At 40.6% G+C, this 22,215-nt stretch overlaps 1 protein-coding gene across 2 annotated transcripts in view; it reads left to right on the top strand.

Moving 5' to 3' along the window:
* MNAT1 (MNAT1 component of CDK activating kinase) overlaps positions 1–22,215 on the top strand; it is a 258,814-nt gene that overhangs the window by 170,112 nt on the left and 66,487 nt on the right. For both annotated transcript variants that reach the window (XM_089690768.1, XM_089690767.1), the window contains one exon: positions 9,318–9,439. In XM_089690768.1, coding sequence (XP_089546894.1) covers positions 9,318–9,439 — 122 coding nt within the window. The remainder of the gene's footprint in view (positions 1–9,317; positions 9,440–22,215) is intronic.

Genomic DNA, 22,215 nt, shown 5'->3' with positions numbered 1-22,215 from the left:
GCAGTACTTTCACAGCGGGAGGATAGTGCAGCCGATAACTGGCAACTGTATTTACCCAGTGATCTGCTGTGTCATTACACACAGCTGATCATGTGGTAAAAGGCCGCCGTGATTGGCCGTTTACCGTATCACGTGATCAGATGTGTCCATAGGACACAGCGATCACCTGGGGGCGTGCAGGGGGCATGTTCTGGACTGATGTCCATGGACGTTGTCCCAGAACCAGACAACCACGCTGTAGCTGTCCTTCGGCTATAGCGTGGTAGGGAACTGGTTAAGTGACAATTTTGTGTAAAAAAAAAAAAAATAAATACCTTTTTTTTTTTTTGTCATTTTCCAAATACTTGTGGTAAAAAAATAAATTCTTCCATTGACTTAGCATGCCTCTCAGCAATTAGATTGGGGTGTCTACTTTCCAACATGGGGTCATTTTGGGGGGTGGGGGCATTTTATGCCCAGCATTAGAAGTTTATACCACACATCACTTACACAAACACCTGAACACCAAGTCTTTTCTGACACTTTTTGTTCACATAAAAATCTGTATTTTTTACTAGGAAATTACTTTTAACTCCCAAACATATTTTTTTTAAAAGCAGACACCCTAGTGAATAAAATGGTGTGTGCTGCAATTTTTTTTGTAACATAGTACTTGCGCAGCGATTTCTTTCAAACGCACATTTTTTTAAAAAATACACTTTTTTTACTTTTAATGCACAAAACACAATATATTGGCCAATAATTTGGTAAAATATGGAAGATGATGGTATGCCGAGTAAATGGATACCAAACATGACATGATTTAAAACTGCACATGCCCCCTGCAATGGCGACAAACTGCATACATTTTTAATATCCATAGGCAATACTTTAAAAGCCTTTACAAGCTACCATTTTAGATTTACAGAGGAGGTCTAGTGCTAGAATTACTGCCCTTGATCTGATGTTCGCGGCAATAACTCACATGCATGGTGGAACTTCTGTTTACATACTGGCACGGGGTCAACGCTCGCGCATGCAGGTTGGGGGGGGGGGGGGGGGGGCGAAAGGTGCTTTTCTTTTTTTTTTTTTTAAGTTATTTTGATTTTTTTAATTCTTTTTACACTGACCCTTTAATTTTTTGTAGCACTTTTAATGCCATCACAGGGAATGCAAATATCCCCTATAACTTCAATGGGCATTGTCATATATTCTTTTTTGAGAAATCTGGGGTCTATCTGACTCTAGACATCTCTTCTGCCCTTACATTATCTAATCATCCCAAGATCGGTGTGATTAGATGCTTTCCCAATTTACAAATGGTGCTGCTTATATCCTGCGAAACTGAAGTGATGAAATACTTGTAGCTTCCGATTTCTTAGACTATAGAGATGATTGGCACCATTTCGGTCTCCAACCAGTTCTATGGTCAGCTGGCAGAAACACTGGCTGCATTCTCAGGTTCCCCTGACAGCACAGGACTGCCCGAGAAGGCTGTGGAAGGTAGTGGGGGAGGGGGGTCATCGTCTCCCACTGCTTGTAAAAGCAATCCTGCACCTAATCAGCCACTAGGATTGCTTTTACATGAAATACCATCTGAATCCCCTGAATCCCCGGCTGAACAAACCGATACCAGGATGATGCCTGCAGCTGCATCATTAGAATATACCGCCCTGAATCCACCCACTTCTAATGGTGGGCACACATGAAATGTGCCAAAAAATATTATAAAATATATATGCTGAAGCATAGGGGCCATCCACCCACTGGCCACCCCAGGAACCCATGGCATGTATGCTCTTTTTTTAACTGCGGATGAAAAATCTCATCCAACAACACTGCCCACACTGACTTCTCTATATTCTTAGAGCAAGTTACTGTTGCTGTCAGAATAAATAGGTCAGTGCTGCAGCTGAAAGCATTCCTGCAATGAAAACAGCAATGGTTAACAATAAAACCGTAAAATTATAACAGTAAACAGTAACAACGACAACAAAAAAAACTATAACTATATTTGGTTTTTAACATTTTTTATTTTTTGGGGGGATTTGTACTTTTTATTTATTTATTTTCAATTTGTTTAACTTTTTAAAACAGATTGTAGGGTCTCTCCAAATGCGATAGCCAGTTTCCTGACTACCTAAAATCTTTTGTGTAAATTTGTGCCGTGCTGTACCCTATACCAGTGTTTCTCAACCTTTTTTCAGTCAAGGCACCCTTTAAAAATATGGACAGTCCCGAGGCATCCTTTAAAATTATGGACAGTCTTGAGGCACCCCATTCTAAAATGGGGTGCCTCAAGCCTGTCCATAATTTTAAAAGGGCACCCCATTCTAAAATTTGAAAAACGATTCTAATAGTTTTATACAAAGCAGTAACATCCACACGTAGGACACCCAACATTAGAGGTGATTTATTCTTCCAAAGCAAATATACTTTTGCACACTGGCACTGATTAGTATTCCAATGTTTCAATTCTTCCTCCGTTGTTCTCCATCACTGAGCTAATATGACCCCAGCACTGATAGAGAGGGGCGGGGGAGGGTCAAACTAGAATGCTGTGCAGGCAGCCGATATCCTCCTTATCAAATAATGTCATAGTTTGTCAGGAAGCCAGCTGCTAGAAGGTCCTAAAGGTGCACAATGAAAACCTGTGACTTTGTATAACAAAAAGGCAGGCTTGTTCCACCCGCTGGCTTGCAAACAAGTTTTGTGCAATTTTTAGACATTTTACTAAGGCACCCCTGAAGAAACCTCAAGGCATCCTGGTTGAGAAAGGCTGCCTTATACTAATACTCCACTAGTGTGTGGTAGCGACGAAAGCAGTCCTTGAGGCAGAGACCAGGTTGCCCAGGACGGGAGGAACAAAAAAAAGCAAGTGTCACGCCTAATTCCAGGTCTGCTAAAGAAACCTCTTTTTTGGTGTGTCCTTTTGGGGTTGGGTACCAGGAATAGCATCGGGAAAATGCCTTTCATGTAGCCGACTAACTGGATCTGGGTTGGGGGTTTGGGCCACAGCACCTTCTGGATACAAAAGGGCCGTGATGATCTCTTCCTGGAATTTTAGGAAGATTCCACTACGTCCAGTTGCTTTGAAAAGCACAAAAGCAGTATATAGAGCTAATTGAAATACATAAACAGACACTTTTTTGTACCAGCATCTGGCTTTTCGGGAAACTAAGTACGGCTTCTTTATCTGGTCATTGAAGTCCTCCCCTCCCATGTTAAAGTTATAGTCGTGGATACAGAGGGGCTTCTCAACAACACCAGCTGCCGTGGCAATTTGGATGGTCATGTCTGGGTGAATGGAAGACAGGACGAAAACTTTCCGCTTGTCCTTCCACTTCACTGCGAGCAATTCCTCATTTCTCAAGCAGGCTTTTTCCCCCTTTCTAAAATGGGTATTTACAAGCTGTTGGGGGAAGCCCCGGCAATTAGGTCGCACAGTGTCACATGCGCCAATTCCAAGATTGTACAAATGTCTAAATAGTGATACGCTTGAATAAAAATTGTCCACGTATAAGTGGTACCCCATATGGAAAAAGGATGACACCAAGTCCCAAACTATCTTGCCACTGCTCCCCATTTAGTCTGGGCATCTGCGGGGTTCTCCACGTGATTATCTTTTCCCTCGTAAATCCGAAACTTATATGTACAGCTTGTTGTCCTCTCACAGGTCTTGTACATCTTGACCCCATATCTGACACGCTTGCTGGGGAGAAATTGTTTGAATGCAAGGCGGCCAGAAAAATTAGTGAGGGACTCATCAACGCAGATGTTTTGCTGGGGAGTATAGACCTCTGCAAATTTTTTGGTTAAGGTGATTTACAAGGGGCCACAGTTTGTGGAGCCGGTCAAATTCAGGGTCACCCCGAGGACAACGAGTGTGTTGTCGTTGAAATGCATAAAACGCATTATACTCTCATATCTATGTCTGGCCATGGCAGCAGAGAACACGGGCATATGATGAATCGGGTCTGTGGACCAATACAACTACAGTTAATTTTTTTTTAGCAATGTCCATGTTGAGGGTTAGGCCCCAAAAAATTACAATTCGGAAACCGTAATGGGTTTCCTTTCGAATGGTCTGGCAATGTTTGAATTTGGGTTGGTGGTGAAAAATTGTTATGCATATCAATTGCTTTGATCCACAATCAATACATACAGCTTTTCCGTGAAAAACTGCCCCAAAAAAATCAAGGCGATCAAGGGGTTAATTGTGTCTTAAAGTGTTCTATCTGTAAAAGTGTGCAGCTTGTACTCACTGTGTGTTGATTCTTCTCTCTCTGGGACGGAATGTGTCCAAAGAGAGAATGTGTCATCATTTCCTTTACCTGTGTAACTGTAAACACAGGTACAGGAGCATCCCTGATAGGACAGGAATCGATCATCCAACTTAGGCCGACCATCACTGGCCTAAATCAGATGATTGATCGATCTCTCGGGGACCAAATCACGGTACTTGCAGGCCGGCGGGGGCGTGCACGCCCCCCCCATCCGCGAAAACCGCGGGAGCGCAAATCACGTATGTGTACGGGATTTTGCGCACCCGTGCCACCCTGTAGCAGTATTTCTGCTATAGGGCAGCTCGGAAGCGGTTAAGGTATCCACGCTGAACCAGGAAAAAAATAACTTCACAACTTCAGCTCTCACACCTATGCTTCCCCTATTGACCAGAGAAATTTTTTACTTTTATGCTATGGGCCTGTTTATCCAACAATTATGAGGTGTGACAATTTAATTCCCAGAATGGAGTGTGAAAAACAAAAAATCAAACACCTCTGCATTCTTCAAATGATCAAATTAAATTTGGGAACTATGTTCTTTCTGATCTTCTGTCAAGATTTTTTTCTCATTTCAGCAGTGTAAGTTTAGAAAATGTTATTGATGTTACTGTAGATAATATTTCCTGTTTAAAATGACACTAAGATTCTGATTTCAGTACAAAGCATTATTTACAAAGGAAATGAGGGCTATTTTCAATTTCACACTACAGTAATTAACTAACAAAACAAATAGAGAAGAACAATTTTAAATAGTTGAATTATTAATGGTTAGAAAAATAGAAAAGAAATCAGCAGGAAAATAGTAGTTAGGGCTAGTTCACACCGCATGCATTCCAGTGCTTTTTTTTATGTATCCAAAACGCATAGAAAGTAGGTTACATGGTTTTCAATGGCGTAGCTCACATCAGTGCTGGCAGTTCCAGTGCACTCCAGCTCCAGAAAACAAGTAGAACATGCTGCATTTTTCCTGCACAGAATTGTACTGGAACGTGGTAAAATGCATCAACCTCTTTGCGCCGGCCGCACGCAAACGTGCTGCCTCCTCGCGTCTGACGCTTGATACCAAGTGGCTGCACATTTACGTGCAATTAAGAAAAACATATGTGCTGAGAGCACGCGCCCTATGCATTCCCAGCACACATGTCCGGTACTCACGGAAAGGTCTCGATCTCTTTCGATCGGGACCTTTTCCGATCATGTGACCGCCATGACAGTGAATCACGTCAGTCACATGACCCTAAAATCCTGCCCCACCTCCCGGCTTCTGAAACCCTTAAAGGGCCGGGAGGCGCCGACGCCAAGGGGTTAAAAATGCACTAGACCACAGTGCAGTGAAAAAAAAAACAGGAAACTAAGAAAAAAAAAGCACCTGGAATGCATCCGGAAACGCATCAAAAATGCGCATGAAGAAATGTATCTGGAATGCATCGGGAGGACGTTTTTGTGGTGTGAACTAATCCTTAAATTGGGAAGAAAGTTTTATGTGTGGTTGATAAAGGTAAATTAAGATTAGCATAGTGTTTAATAGGAACAAGATTAAAAAAAAAAATATATATATATATATATACATACTTCTTTGTTTTGATTTCTTTGTACAGTATGTGTGGATTGCATGGCTTGTTACTGACATGTGGTGAACATTTCATGTCAATCACACCTTTAGAAATATATTTACTGAGAAAAATGGTGACGTGTTCAATACTTAATTAACCCGCTGTATACAGTGGTACCTCGGTTTATGAATGCCTCGGTTAACGTAATTTTCAGTTTATGAATGAAAATCCATTGAAAATAATGCCTCTGTTCACAAATTTTTTTCGCAAGACAAAGTGTATGTCGGTGCTGATTTTTAAATTGCCGGCTTTTCTTATTCTTCACTACAGCTCACAGGATTAGCTGTCACTTTCACCGGAGTTAAAGGAAACTTTGTTTCTTTTAAGAAACTAAAAGGAAATATTGTTTCTTTTAACTTGGGGAAATAAACTAAAAGGAAACTTTCTTTTAGCTGTGGGGAAAGTGACAGCTAAATTTCTGAGCTATAGTGAAGAAAAAAAAAACGGTAATTACATTTAAAAACCAGCATCATAATAAATAAAACAAAACGCGTGGGGTCCCCCCTCCCATCCATACCAAGCTCTTCAGGTCTGGTATGGATTTTGAGGGGAACTCCCAAGCCAAAATGTAAAAAAAAATTGACGGGGGTCCCCCCCAAAATCCATACCAGACCCTTATCCGAGTGGGCAGCCCAGCAGGTCAGGAAAGGGGGGGGACAAGTGAGCGCCCCCCATTAACCTCATGCCCTCAACATGGGGTGGTGCTTTGGGGCAGGGGGGCTTCCCCCCAAAGCACCTTGTCCCCATGCAGTAGATCCAACGTCTATCACGATGTCCTTTGCAGACCCAAAATAAAAAAAAAAAAAAAAAGGTTCAGTTCCCGATGGTGGCTGCCATTTGGATCTACTCCGTGGGATTCTTTTAGTTTTTTCTTTTAATAGAGGACTTGTCAAAGACCGTGTCCTTTCTTTTTTCACACTACTCTTTTTGTTTTTTGTGAATGAATATCGGGACCATGTACCCCATACTCATTCACATAGGAGGGGGGGCCGGGATCTGGGGGCCCCCTTGTTAAAGGGGGCTTTCAGATTCCGATAAGCCCCCTGCCCGCAGACCCCCACTACCACCAGCCAGGATTGTGGGGTAGAGGCCCTTGTCCCCATCAGCATGGGGACAAGGTGCTTTGGGGGGGAGCCCCCCTGCCCCAAAGCACCCCCCCTTGTTGAGGGCATGTGGCCTGGTATGATTAAGGGTCTGCCTGGATAAGGGTCTGGCATGGATTTTGGGGGGGGACCCCCATGCCATTTATTTTTAAATTTTGGCGTGGGTGTTCCCCTCAAAATCCATACCACACTTGATGGGCTTGGTATAGATGGGAGGGGGGACCCCACACCGTGTTTTAAATAATTTTTTTAATTGTCGGGAATTCTTATACATTCAGCTGTCAGTGGGGACCATGGTTGTCACTATTAAAATACCGCATGACTTGATAAAATAACTTGCGGTATTTTTGTAGCGTTTACTTTTTTCTGACGGATTAATTGGTTTTCAGTGCATTCCTTTGGGAAATGGCATTTCGGGTTGCAAATTTTTCGCTATACGAAAAGTCCTGCAGAACGAATTAAATTCATAATCCAAGGTATTACTGTATATATTTTTATGCTTGTCGGGTTGCTTTAACCAACTTAATATGCAGATCAAACCTTTGATCTGCAGACGATTGCAACATAAAAAATGCCAAAGTAACAATGTTACACTTATCTGAACAGTGATTAAAAACACCCTGTTACAGTCCATTTTTGACAGCAGTAGCCTCAACAGTTGCTGAACTTACACAGCAACTCCTGGCTATCATTTTGACAGTCAGGAATTGTGGGCAAGTGCAAGCAGGGAGCAGAAGTGGTGAAGAAGGACAGAGTTGTACTACTGTATACAGGAGCGTATTTACCTCAAGGCAAACAAGGCATTTGCCTAGGGCGGCATTTTTCAGGGGGACAGCACAGCCCCCCTGGAAAAAGGAACTGAAGAAGGGACACATGTGGCACGGGGACCAGGTGAGATCCCAAAGAGGCTACGGGCTGCTTCATGGTGTATGCAGAGCCTGACTTGTGCCCAGGGATGTCCGGAGCTGTGAAGGTGAGTGTCTTTCTCTCTCTCACAGGGAAGGGGGGAGATGTGTGTTAGTAGAAGGCTCTCTCTATGGGGGTGTAGGTCAGTGTCAGACTCTCTTTGCAGGGGGGGGGGGGCGGCGGCGTCCAATTTTTGTGTTGCCTAGGGCAGCACAAAACCTAAATACTTCACTGACTGTATATAGGCCCTGAGTACTTTGTTGTTTGGACATGGATAGCATTCCTAGTGTCCTCAAATAGTGAAAGTGAAACTGAACTCCAAATTTTGCTAGTAGACAGAGTTTTTAATAGAGACTTTGTGTTTACCTCCTTCTGTTAATAAAATGTTTCCATTTCTCTTAGCTGTTTTTCTTGTGCAGTACAGTGTATGATTTCATCATATTCAAGGTGCTAAAAAGTGTAGCCTAGTGCTGGGATAGTAAAACTCAATCACGCATGAGTTGCATCATCACTGGCCATCCTACGGCTGAACAAGGAGGGCTCTAGAAATGAACAGTGCTTCAGAACAGAAAGCGTTGGTGGCAGTAAAAACGTGAGGGAGGACACTGAGCTGTCATCATTGAGACACGGCAAAGTTAAAGCAGGGCAAGGACTGTTATTGTACCCTTGGCCTTCAGTTACATGTTAAGCCATTAATTGTTTCGATCTCCATTGCTGTTCTTGAATCAATTGCGCTTTTAGGTACCACAAAGCAGTGGAGTGTTTGTTACTAGGTATTACTATTATATGGAAAAGAAAATGTAAAATGTTAATTAGCTATTGATTTCTAAAGATCACCATTTCAAAGTTGCCTTGTCTTGAGAAATATTTCTGGTTCCGTTTGGCCAGTCTTTCAATCCAGGCAGCACTGCCAGAGAACATAAAAATAAAAGTGGCCTCATTCTTCTTTACTGCAGTTAAACATGGCCGACACAACTACCATTTTGCTAACTGGACAATAAGCAAGGGACACCGTACTGGTAGTTTCATTGAATTATTAGACTGACAGGACTGAGCAAATTAATAGAACCTGAAGTGTTCTCACTGCTTCCTTTCCCTTTTTCAAACAGGGTCCTGCTGTGAAGGAAGCTAATCTAGATTCAGATATTTACAGGAGCAATATTTAAAAAAGTAATTTCTTTTTCTTGAGAAATACAAGACTTGATAAACGGTGCCTGAAGTTTAATATTATTATACAGGATTTATATAGCGCCAACAGTTTGCACAGTGCTTTACAACGTGAGGGCAAACAGTACAGTTACAATACAATTGAATGCAGGAGGAAGCAGAGGGCCCTGCTCGTTAGAGCTTACAATCTACAAGTATTGAAATTATATGCTGCTTTTTTTTTTTAACACGACTAGAGTTATTTAACATGGTTTTCATTACAGGGTCAGCATATTGCATCTGTTCCAATTCCAAAGCTGGAAGAATCTTTGTATCGTTATCATCCCATTCATATAGAGACGTATGGTCCAGAGGTCCCTCGTATAGAAGTGCTGGGAAGGCAGGGGTAAGTTTATGTGTCCGGTAATGTATTTTTACAGCTTCGCTCTGATCAGTTGTGCTAGCTGATCTGAAGAAACAACCTTGTGTTTGTTCAAGGTATACACTACTAATTTCAGAAAAGCTGGTGTTAGTAAACACTATAGAATTTTCCTTATGCAGAAGCTTTAAAAGCCTAATTCCATCCTGATACCACCCACAACCTCCCTTCCCCCCCCCCCCAGTAACAAAAAAAAAAAAGCATACCTTTTTGACAGGTCTTTAGTCTAGTCATGTGTCACACAGGATCCTCTGCTTCTTCTGTCTTCAGCAGTGTCCTTAATGTTGCAGAATATTACACCACATACTGATGTAGAGGCATTATCTGCAGCATTCTCCTTTTAAGCCTAGGGGGCTTTATCATGCATCCCCAAGGGGCATGCCCCTGACACTTGCTCTCACAGGAAGTGAGTGGATAGACTCTGGCTGTCATTCAACTCAGAAGAAGACCAGTGCTGGATTACAGAGCATTGAGACTGTGGGGGATGGTGCTGGAGATACGGTGAGTATTGCAGTGCTTTTCTTATATTTTAAAGCCACCTGGGGATATTTTTTTTTTAGTTGGCCTCCATGAAAATAGAAGGTTCATTTTACTGTCAGCCACCCACCACCCCAATAAAACTACCTTGAAAAAAAATCTGTAAAAGCAACATTTTTATGCACAAAAACTCTTCTCCAAGTTCCCATGCTTTAGCTTGCGTCATCAATGCCTTCAAGGAGGACAAAATCCTGTAAGAATGCTTCTCTGCGATGGGCTGGAAGGCCCACTTTAAGTTCAAGCTACATTTAAAGCAGATCTCCACGTTTCCATCACTTGAAATAGTTTGTTTGGGCCAAATAGGTCCAAACAAATAATTTCCTTCACTAACTGTTGCAGTGTCTCTAAGCGCTGTATAAACTGCATGTAGCTTCAGCTACACACAGTACACAGTGCTGGATTCAGTCTGGGAGACATACTTCTCGTCTCACACCCAGAACAAAGCAGGGTCAGCCTGAGCTGTGCTCAGCCATTCATAGGCAGCTTTGTATTCTAAGAATTGAATACAGAGCTTCCTCTGATTGGCTGAGTTGGAGAGTGTGGCATCATCAGCCCTCCTCTCTGCCTCAGCTTGGTCCAAACAAACTATTTAAAGTCACAGGAAACCTGGAGATCAGCATTTAGGTTTTAAAAACACTTGTTTATGTATTGCATTATGTTTTTTTTTATCTGTTTCTAAAATTGTTTTGACTGTTTTTGGTGTAAAAAACTTGCACGTTTGTTTTTGCTACAAATAATATTTATCTGGTGTTAAAGCACCCAAAAAAAAATCCCAATAAAAAATAATAGTGATTTTCTGACACTTGAGCTCAATATAACTCCTAAACTTAACCCTTAACCTCATACTAATCCCTGAACCTAAGCCCTAAGCTTAACCATTAACCTCAGCGTAACCTCTACCATTAGCTTTAAACCTCAGGCAAAATGTATACTATCATAGCGATTGTATATTAATCTAGCAAATGTGAGCCAGTTCCTTGAATGGGTAGATTCAGAATGATGGTGTTAATCCTCAGGAATACAAAATTTGTACATGTGGTTTCATTTTGTTAATTATAACTTTTCTGCATAAACAGTCTTTTTTTGTGAAACTGTCTGAGCTAGGTAACAGACGCACAGTGATATTCACACTTTAATTTAAACTTTGCAATTAAGAATAGGGCTTCTTGGTATATTGCAATGCATGTACAAGCTGGCTGACTAGAGCAAAGTGATTAATGGCTGGTTAGTCCCTTCATAAAGATGACAAATGCTTATGTGTACATATTGTATGTGAATGGATATACACTCTTCGGCCACTTTATTAGGTACACCTGTTCAATTGCTTGGTAACACAAATTGCTAATCAGCCAATCACATGGCAGCAACTCAATGCATTTATGCATCTAGACAAGGTGAAGACAACTTGCTGAAGTTCAAACCGAGCATCAGAATGGGGAAGAAAGGGTATTTAAATGATTTTGAACATGATATAGTTGTTGGTGTCAGACGGGCTGGTCTGAGTATTTCAAAAACTGCTGACCTACTTGGATTTTTCCGCACAACCATCTTTAGGGTTTACAGAGAAAGGTCCGAAAAAGAGAAAGTATCCATTGAGCGGCAGTTTTGTGGACGAAAATGCCTTGTTGATGTCAGAGGATAATGGGCAGACTGGTTCGAGATGATAGGCAACAGTAACTCATGTCAATATGGACCAAAATCTCTGAGGAATGTTTTCAACATCTTGTTGAAACTACAGTGCCTTGAAAAAGTATTCATACGCCTTGAAATTTTCTATCTTTGTCATTATACAACCAAAAACGTAAATATGTTTTATTGGGATTTTATGTGGAAGGAAAATGGTTTTCAAAATTTCTATTTTCAGATGATGGATTGAACAGTGCTCTGTGAGATGTTCAAAGCTTGGGATATTTGTTATAACCTAACCTGCTTTAACCTTCTCCACAACTTTATCCCTGACCTGTCTGGTGTTTTCCTTGGCCTTCATGATGCTGTTTGTTCACTAATGTTCTCTAACAAACCTCTGAGGGCTTCACAGAACAGCTGTATTTATACTGAGATTAAATTACACACAGATGGACTCTATTTAATAATTAGGTGACTTCTGAAGGCAATTGGTTCCACTAGATTTTAGCTAGGGGTATCAGAGTAAAAGGGGCTGAATACAAATGAACGGCACACTTTTCAGATATTTATTTGTGAAAAAAATTTGAAAACCATTTCTCATTTTCCTTCCACTTCACAATTATGTGCCACATTGTGTTGGTCTATCACATAAAATCCCAATAACATACATTTACGTTTTTGCTTGTAACATGACAAAATGTGGAAATTTTCAAAGGGTATTATTATTTCTATTATTATACAGTATTTATAAAGCGCCAAAAGTTTGCTCAGCGCTGTACATTACAAAGGGGGACAGAACATGTGACAGAACAATACCAACACAATGCAAAACATGAGGGGATTGAGGGCCCTGCTCTTTCGAGCTTACAATCTAGGAGGGTATGAATACTTTTATAAGGCACTGTATGCCGTGGATAATAAAGGCAGTTCTGAAGGCAAAAGGGGGTCCAATTTGGTACTTGCAAAGTATACCTAATAAAGTGGCTGGTGAGTATATACTGTATTTTAGACTTATTCAAAACACAGCCAAAACCTGTTTTAAAATATTTGATTAACATATTTTGCCCTTGTTATAAAGCCTGACATTTTTAAACTTAAAAAAAAAACATAGTTTGTAGCTTTCACATAAAGTCTACGGTTACTCTAAAAGTACATACCAATCAAACCTGAAAATTCTGCATTTAAAAGGGGATAGGCAACAGTAACTCAATATGGACCAAAGTCTGAGGAATGTTTCCAACACATCGTTGAATCTATGCCATGAAGAATTAAGGCAGTTCTTAAGGTAAAAGGGGGTCCAACCCAGTACTAGCAAGGTGTTCCTAATAAAGTGGCTGGTAAGTGCATATAGCACCAATCTGGAGTAAACACAAACAGTTTAAATAGAGCTACGGATAGAGGTCCATGACCAGACCTGGTTCTGTAGTTCTACTCCATCTTCAGTCCAAACTCATTCGCTTTTTATTATTTTTTTTTACCAAACAGGATTGCTATATTAAAAGAATAAAAGCAGTACAATGGTCCAAAAAACACATAAATTTGTTTTGGTTTTGCATGATATTTTATACAAAATGTGCCAGTTGGGAGGAACTTTTTCTTTTACAGTAGCAACACTGGAAGTAAGTGAGAAATCTCAACAAAGGAGGCACAGACAGTAATACAAAAGCTTCCTGCTAAGAAAAAAAACTATTTTCTATTGCTTCCTGTCCTGGTGATTGAGCAGAAATTTTCCCAGTGGGGCCACAGGAATCAATAAAAAAAACATATTTTCTTGTGTTTCCCCATGATAAAAAAGGTAAATTTTGCAATGCAATGATTCTCAAAGGCAATAAACTAGAGATATGAATGTGATGATATAATTTTTATGGATTATAACATTCAGAATTATATTAATAGCATTTCAGCTACTGCACTTTCCTTTTTTTTTTTTTTTTTACTACCATGCAGTATTGCTCTTTTTTTTCATAAAAGCGAACCTTTCCTTAGAGAGACATGGGAACTTCTCAATCCTGCCAATCCTTTTCCAAAGATGCTAGTTGTCTGGCTAATACACTGACAAACTGAGTTGAGTAAGGTTTGAGTCACTGGCCTGGAACAAGCATACATCTTTAACCACTTCTCGACCACCCTATAGCAGATATACTGCTACAGGGTGGCAGAGGTGCGCAAAATCATGCATATACTGTACATGATTTTGTGTTTCCAGCTAGGGGGCGCGCACCCTACAATCACCGCTATCACTGGGTCCCGGCCGGTGATTACAAGCATCTCCGACGGGGAGGAGGACTGCTTTTTTTTTTTTACTAACAGTCCTCCTCCCTGTCAGCTTGGGCACACTGTTCTGGATGGCTGTGTGGCAGCACAGCCATCCAGAGCAGTGTACTTTCAGTGAAGCCCACACACACATCCCCTATGTAAAACATTCCCTGCACACAATTAACCCTTTGATCGCCACTCATGTTAACCCCTTCCTGCCCAGTTCCGTTAGTACAGTGTTGGTGCTTTTTTTTTTTTTTTTTTTTTAAGCACTGATCAGTGTATTGGTGTTACTGGGGATGTCAGTGACACCAAGTCAGTTCTCCCCAGTGTCAGAATGCCGGCCGCAGTCCCGTAAAAAGAAAACGCACAGGCGATCAAATACCACTAAAAGAAAGCTCAATCCGTGGGAAAAAAAGGATGTAAATTTAATTTGGGTGCAGCGTTGAATGACCAATCAATTGTCAGTTAAAGTAACGCAGCGCTGCAATGCAAAAAATGGCCTGGTCAGGAATGGGGGTAAATCCTCAGGAGGGCAAGTGGTTAAAGTTTTGAAGCAAATGTTGCCCTACATGAAAGCAAGGAAACTAGCATTTGTAGAATGAGAAGTTGGAATTGAAGTTTCCATGGTTTTTTCAAAAAAGGTTTTCTTTAATGGCCTTCCCTGGCTGTTGTGGGGAAACTCTGATATGAGTACTTTAGAACGCAACATTAAAAAAATGTGCAGTGATGATTGAAACAAAAAAAGAAAACTAAAAAACTTACTGCGCTCTATGGGTCTATTCCCTGAAGATCCCCGCTGCTGTTGTTTTATATTCGGGTTGAATAACAAATGGTGTCATTCACAATTTTCTGTGAGTTCAGGGCACCAATGACCATCCCCATTGCGGTACATCATCAGTCCACCCTTTTAAATGTTGGGGAGAGAGAATTGAAGTTAAGCTTTGTGCCCAGTCTGGTGTTGCAATTTAGGCCCCCAAGACTCAGACACTGGTACCTTTGCACCACCATAGACCTTTTGATATATGCTCTGTTTTACAACAAACCTCTGATCTCTGGTACAGAGTGGACTAGCGGTTTTCAAACTGCATTGTACCAGATGTTTATGGAGGTTTTTTCATGCGGATTCTGGTTATGACATACGGTCAGAGTAATTAAATTATCTGGCCTTTCTAACCAGCAGGGGAGGTGTCTTTTTCTCTGAAAAGTTAAAAATCACATGTTGTACAGCATATGCCAAGTGTTTGCATAGTCTCCAGCTATAACATAATGATAAATGCACCTGACCAAAGGTCCTTGAAGCACTATTAGTCTTTCTTCAAGTTTAAACCACTGAGGAGCCTTCGGCTGAAACCAGAGATGCAGAATGGCAAATTCACATTTGCGTATACAAATCTTCACTCGAAACATAAACTAGCAAGTGTTGCTGTGGGCTGGTTGTTAAATATGAAAAAAGGTTCCAATCTTAGCATACATTACATTACTAGTTCAGGGTCAGATCATTTGAAGGGGAACATTAGCAATCAGATAGTATTTTCCATGTTGTTCAATCATTTTCTTGTTACATTTATTGCTTGTTACAGGTTATTGCTGGCTGTAGCACTGTTGGGGAGACTATCTCTAACTTTTTGTTGTCACTAGTTCATAATTTTACGACAAGTCTCTAGAGAGAGTAAAACTAAAATATCAAAAAAAATCCCGTGCTGAAGTGTCACTTAAACAATCTAAGATTTAACAAAATCAAAACAATCACCAAATAGGAGACAGTAGCATTCACTGTATCTACACATACCAATACAGAAATGATCTAGCAAAATATATATGTGTTGTGCTGTCAGTGCCTAAACCAAATAAAGATGTGCATATATTGATTACTTAAATCATGAATAAAAATAAATTGATCAATATGTGAATAAACAAATGAATAAATAAGCAAGTAAAACATCCCAAAAGACAAAGGAGTTTATGAAAAAAGTGAATAAATAGTCATGATAAGGTGCTCTGTTTGTGAGCCTAGAAATGGCCATGAATATCCTGTGCCTCCACTCTTCACCACTGTGCACTCCACCCGGAGGGATATTAAAGCCTTTTAATAGAAACTTAGATCCCTATACAGAAGGTCTAACTGCACTTAAGGGAGAGAACCCTCACTGGATGGATGGGCCACCACTTCAGTCAGGAATAAACCAGCCTATCAGATGGCTACAAACCCCACCATTCAGCTATCCTCAGGATGTCAGCTTGCACCACAAGAGGAATTATAAAGCTTCCAAAAAGGTTGAATGCAGGTAATCACAGGCAAAAGAAAGGGGATGTCTTATCATATAGCAGTAAAAAATATGTTTATTAAAAAACAAGATATCTACTCACATTTAGGAGACGTGTTAAGGTATATCACATAAACAGCATTGAGTACCCCGCCAGGCGTGATGACATCACTGCCGAAACTCTGCCCAACAACTTCCCTGCTGACGTCTGTTCGGACAAAACTAGTTCAGCTGGAGTTTCAGCGGTGAAGTCATCAGGCCTGCTGGGGCGCTTGGTGTGGTTTGTGATGTGTCTAAGTTTCTGTTAGAAATATCCCTCTTAGTGGAGTGCCCAGTGGTAAAGAGTGGAGGCACAAGATATTCATGGACATTTCTAGGTACACAAACAGAGCACTCTTGAGTCCTTTGGGACTTTTTACTTATTTATGTAATCATTTATTCACATATTTATCAAATTATTGTTATTCATGATTTAAGTAATTAATATATGCACATATTTATTTGGTTTATGCACTTTTTGACAGTGCAACATATATATTTTGCTAAGTCTCTAGTGACGATCCAGACAACAGAAAAACAGTTGAGAGGTTCTAGTCTTCTTCCACCTTACCACATTAAAAAGCATTATTACTTATTTTGTGTCCCTCTTAGTTACTAATTATGCTAGTGACTAAGTCTTTGAGGAGGAAAGTGAAGGGGGATCCCCTTAATGTGTTCAACATATAACAAAATCTAACAAAGGGTACCCTTTTCCTCCTTTAACAGTAGCTTTAATTTACCTCCTAACATGAACACTTTAGCCTATGCCCAACGTGTAAAGCTTAAAGGGTAACTCCACTTTTGTGGGAAAAAATAGCACAAATAATATTGCATATACAATTGCTGCACAAGCCTTATTGTAATTGAATGTTATGAAAATCAGCTTTGCTTTTCAATCTGCAGCACTGTAATTTTCTGTAAAATTCAATGAAACGTGGCAATCTGGAGGTGTGTATGAAACACCCCTAGAAATGTAATTTCCTGCTTGTGTGATTGGCTTACTGATTAAAATACAAGTCAGATTTTGAGCATCCTCTGTAACAAAAATTCAATTTTTGGTATGATTTTGTGAAAGGGTTAATTACTTCAAAAGAGAATCAGACCCTGCATGTTCCTTAGTAGAACACTGCAAGTGCGTTAGCTGATTGATAATGAAAAAAAACTCCCATTTGGATTCACTCTGCAGACAACAAAAAGCTTTTTCTTCAGAGAAGAAACAATTAGGACTATGCAACGAAGTTTGATAAAATCCCTGCAATGTACATTGACCACTCAGAGGGAATTGTTTTTCTCTCAACACAGTTCATTCTGCACTCCCGTGACCCATTTTCAGCTGTCAGCGGGCTAAAGTCCGCTGTCGGCTGACATCACTCAGCTGCTTCAGGGGAAAGGTAAAAACTATATGGTCGGGATCCACCCAGGAGCGTGGACCGGCACCTGGCTCAGCTTCTCAGCGATCCTCTGAGAGCCTGAGCCAGCCGCTCTCCCCCCCATCCACAGCCCAGTGCTCCAGTGAGCTCTGGGGGAGCAGTGCAGACAGCGGTGGCTAACAGTCCGGCCAGAGGAGGACTATACCCTCCCCCCGCCCCACATATAAGGTGCATTTAGAGTACTATTCCAGAGGAATTTTGGTATCACCTAACATTACCTGAAGTACAGTTATGTTCACATTTAGGCTGGCACCTTGCTGCTTAGTTCTTTCAATGACTGTAGGTGTACAGTAGTTTGGCCTATCAGCGGTGCCGCCATAACATAAATTTATTGGGTTTAGTCTGGTATTGCTGCACAGTGGAGGGGGGGACACGGGTCCTCAAATGATGATGTATGTTTCAAGGCACTGGGCCTTGTCTCATTCATAAGGAAAGTCGCTGGACGTATTCTTCTGCCGCAGACTTTTCTTATGTACTTTGTATTTTGTACAGGGTGTTTTATTCCCATCGTAACCCAGACCTAGTCAATGTATGTATGCATGCAATGTTCTGCTGTGGTTAGTCTCTTTCGGCTTGCACTCAAGTCTGCATACAGTTTTGTTCAATTATATGCTTTTTGTGCATTCTACGTACTGCAATGAGCACAATTTGAACCTGATAGCTGGCACATTAGAGTTTGTCGTTTAGTGTTGCTACAGTGGTCATATGAGATTGGTGCCATCCATATGTCCTTTGTTGACCAGAGTCTCACTAGGATTTGGTTCTTTTATAACTGATTTTTTTGGAATTAGTCCTGTGTACCTTTGAGCTCCTATTTTTGGATATGGCTTAGTCTTTTCCCTGTGGTTGGATCTGCTGCTTTAGTTTTCTCTCCTTTGGGAATTTAATGTTACAGGATCCAACATATCTGATATTTATGATATATGTGATATGTATGGTCAGCCCTTCGAGTTGCCAAGCGACAGGCAAGAAAACCTTAAGGATTTAGAGAAGATCAGTAAAGAAGAGTGGAACAAAATCCCTCCTGAGATGTGTGCAAACTTGGTAAACGGCTACAAGAAACTTCTTACCTCTGTGCTTGCCAACAAGGATTTCTCCACCAAGTACTAAGTCATGTTTTGCGTGGGGTTCAAATTCTTGTTTTAGTCACTGAACTGCAACTCAATTTATGACATTTGTATCATGTGTTTTTTCTGGATTTTTGTTGATATTCTGTCTCTTATTTAAAATACACCTATGATAAAAATGATAGAACCTTCATTTCTTTGTAGGTGAGCAAACTTGCAAAATCTGCAGGGGATCAAATTATTATTTTCCCCACTGTAAATATATCACAGGTGTATCAAAGCAAAGGATGAAAGAAAAGAGAGTGACAGCAGATTGCAGAGTAGGACACTTGCAACCTGTGCTGAAGCAGTGGTCTCTCTGCAAAGGCCTGACACACCCCTTACTGAGTTGCCGCGCAGCTGTCCAGTCAACAGGATGTATGCTCTTTGCTAATTGCAGAGTTTTAGGTCTGGTTCAGCAGGGGGTGTGTCGGACCTCTTCAGAGAGACCACTGCTGGCCTTTGATCCTTTGACCCTAATCCTTTGACCCTAAGCCTTTTCCTTAACCTCATCACTAAAGCTAACTTAATCCAGAAAGTTAGGGATCAGCCTGATACTTTCCTTACACCAAAAGTATAAACCTGAATAGCCAACATCTAAAATATTGTAACAGCATTAGAATATGAGAATATGAAGGGTTGGCGTAAATAAATTGAGGTCAGCTATAGGGTTATATTCTGATACTACTGGCTGAAGTACTTTTATAATTAAGTGTTCTTGCATGTCAAGACCACTTACTGTTATCTCACATATATATTCTTATTATTATAGCCAAATTTACCACCCTAACTCCTCCCACAGTTTTTACACTACATAGACAGTAATATACCGAAACGTGCGGATTGTGCCCGATTGGTGTGCTATTACTTTGTGGAACGTTTCGCCGAATGGTTCACGAAATATCGGCGTTTTTGTGGTGAAATTCGTCCCATAGGAATGAATGGTGGAATGTTCAAAAGCTGAAAAATCATTTTCAAGCCCACCTACACAAATCTTATATCAAAACATTCAGCTATCCCTGCTGCCACTAAAAATGTTCACGGCAAAGCCATAGTCCTGATAGTTTTCACGATATGACCATTTGTTTGCAACTCACACTGCCCATTGACATTCATTGAAACTCCACTCTAGCCACCTCAAATTTGAAGGGCAATTTCTAAACTGCGACTGTGCCTTCATTTTTAATATTTCAGAGACATACTATGCATCAAAATGTAGGTCTGGGTCTTGTGATTCTCACAATATAAAGAGATTTATAATTTTTAAACTACAACCGTTTGAAGATGGCAACTGCCAGTGAAGTGAGCAAGTTGGAGCAGTTTGTTTTTAACCGCTCTTCTCTGCCCTTGCTGTAGAGTGAGTTGCCATAGGAACCCAGGTGTGTGAGCAGGCAGCAGAGTGACAAGCCACTCCACCCAGTTACTCCACCCACTCCAGTTGTAGACTACTGGTGGAGCAAGAACACTTCACACAATTTCCCCAGAAATTGTAGCTTTTCTAGTTTCATAAACACTTTTTCTTTTGGCTTTTATATATTCCTGTAATTTAGCAACAATAAAAAATGAGGGGCATGACTGAAGCAGCATATTTTAGGGGAGCTTCAATATTTGAGACACATGCAGTCTGTAAAATACCTGGTGTTGTATATAAGGATCTTTGTAGATTGTTTGGGTATTGGCTGTATAGCTAACTACCACTGCTTTTTTAAGGTAACGGTTCTTTTTCCAAATATCTGAGGCTAACTGGCATGTGTTTAAAATATTTATCTGAGTTTATAGGCTCAAGGCCTTTAAAAGTCAAATGCTCATGTGGTGCAATAATGTATTCACTGTGGGATTTTTGAATACAAATGATGTACATTTTTAAAGAAGGATTCTTGAAATTGTTCTATGTCTGTCTGTGAAAGTGTTTGACTTGAATATTTTTACCTTGGAATGTTAATTTTGTTTCAGGCCTTTGTTCCTAATCTCTTGAAAAGTTTATAGCTTTAAGAAGTGTCTTTTCAATGATTTTAGCAGAAAACTTCTGCCTTAGCAGACAGTTATATGATACTGTGTAGGATGTATTGTTCAGATACTGTTGCAGTGAAATTGAAAGATTTATTTATTTTTATTTTTTAAGTGAGAATTCGCTTTTGAGACGGTCTTCTTTTTTGTAGGTTGAATGTAGTAAAGGGTGGACATATGAGGTTTTATTTATCTGCTGGCACTAATAATGGGTTACTGCCAGACAAGTGGTTACAACAAAATTCCAAAAACTTTAAAATTTTCCTTTGCTTACTTTTAGTTTTGAGGCTGCAGGAAAGGAAGATTGTTTATAGCACAGCAACTTGTCGGTGTTTTTTTAACCCTCCCATCTTGGTTTGCTGTTTCCCAGCCAGCACTTAGCACACAGCCATTTTGTTCCAGTAGTCTTCTGAAACAAATTTTGCTTCCCCCGGGTAATTGCATGTGTTCTTGATTTTTTGGGAAAAAGAAAATTCATAAACCAATAAGGAGCACACATAAAGACCAGGACAGGGCCTCTTTAAAGCCTCCTCCCTAAACCTGAAAATACCAGATATTTGTGAAGGCTGTTATGGAGTACTTGAAGAGATGGTGTGCAGACTTTCTTATGGATCAGTCAGTCTTATAGAGGACTGGTGGCAGAAATAAATATATTTAATTATTTATAATTTACATATATTATTATTTCCTGGATTGGAATGTCTGCTGGATTGGGATGTCTCTTTGCTGAATATATGGGGAATATCTCTTTGCTGGATTGAGCTGTTTCTTTGCTATGTGGGGCTATCTCTTTGCTATATCGGGCTGTCTCTTTGCTGGATTGGGATGTCTGGTGAATTATATGGGGACACCCACCTGCCCCAGGATCCAGCAATGTCGTCACCCGGCTGGTTTCTTCAGCGGGCTTCGGTCCCTGGCACTGGCACATTAACTGCGGGTAGTTGGCTGTGAGTGTTTGCAGCTTTACAGCCGGGTGCCCACTGCGAATGCACTATGTGATTGGTCATGCAGCTTGTGACATGTCCCAGAAGGCTGTGGGGGAAAGAGGTGGAGAGGAAACTTTCTCTCAGATCGCCATGGAGATCTGAACTGAACTGGAGGATTGGGTACCAATAAAATCACATACCTGCTCCCCCTGAAAACACAAAGCAAAAAATGTCCCAAATGTTGAGGGGGAGGAAGAGCAGAACTTCCCTTTTTGGGTGAAGTTCCACTTTAAGATTTTTTTTTATAGTTCATAGGTTGAAAAAAGACACAGGCCCAACAAAAACAAATAGAAAACCTCCATATACACAATCATTTAACCACAGTTGATCCAGAGAAAGGCAAATAAACCCCTATGAAGCATGCTGCAGTTTGCTTCAGCAGGGAAGTGAGCGGGGGAAATTCCTTCCTGATCCCCCCAGGAGGCAATCGGATATTCCCTGGATGAACAATTCCTGGTGTTGTGATCTGTTTGTATTTGTAATTTGATG

This window comes from Staurois parvus, unplaced genomic scaffold (genome assembly GCF_062004578.1).
Source record: "Staurois parvus isolate SC_StPar_1 unplaced genomic scaffold, SC_StPar_1.0 ptg000542l, whole genome shotgun sequence".
Classification (NCBI taxonomy): Eukaryota; Metazoa; Chordata; class Amphibia; order Anura; family Ranidae; genus Staurois; species Staurois parvus.
This window is presented reverse-complemented; position numbering and strand designations above follow the sequence as displayed.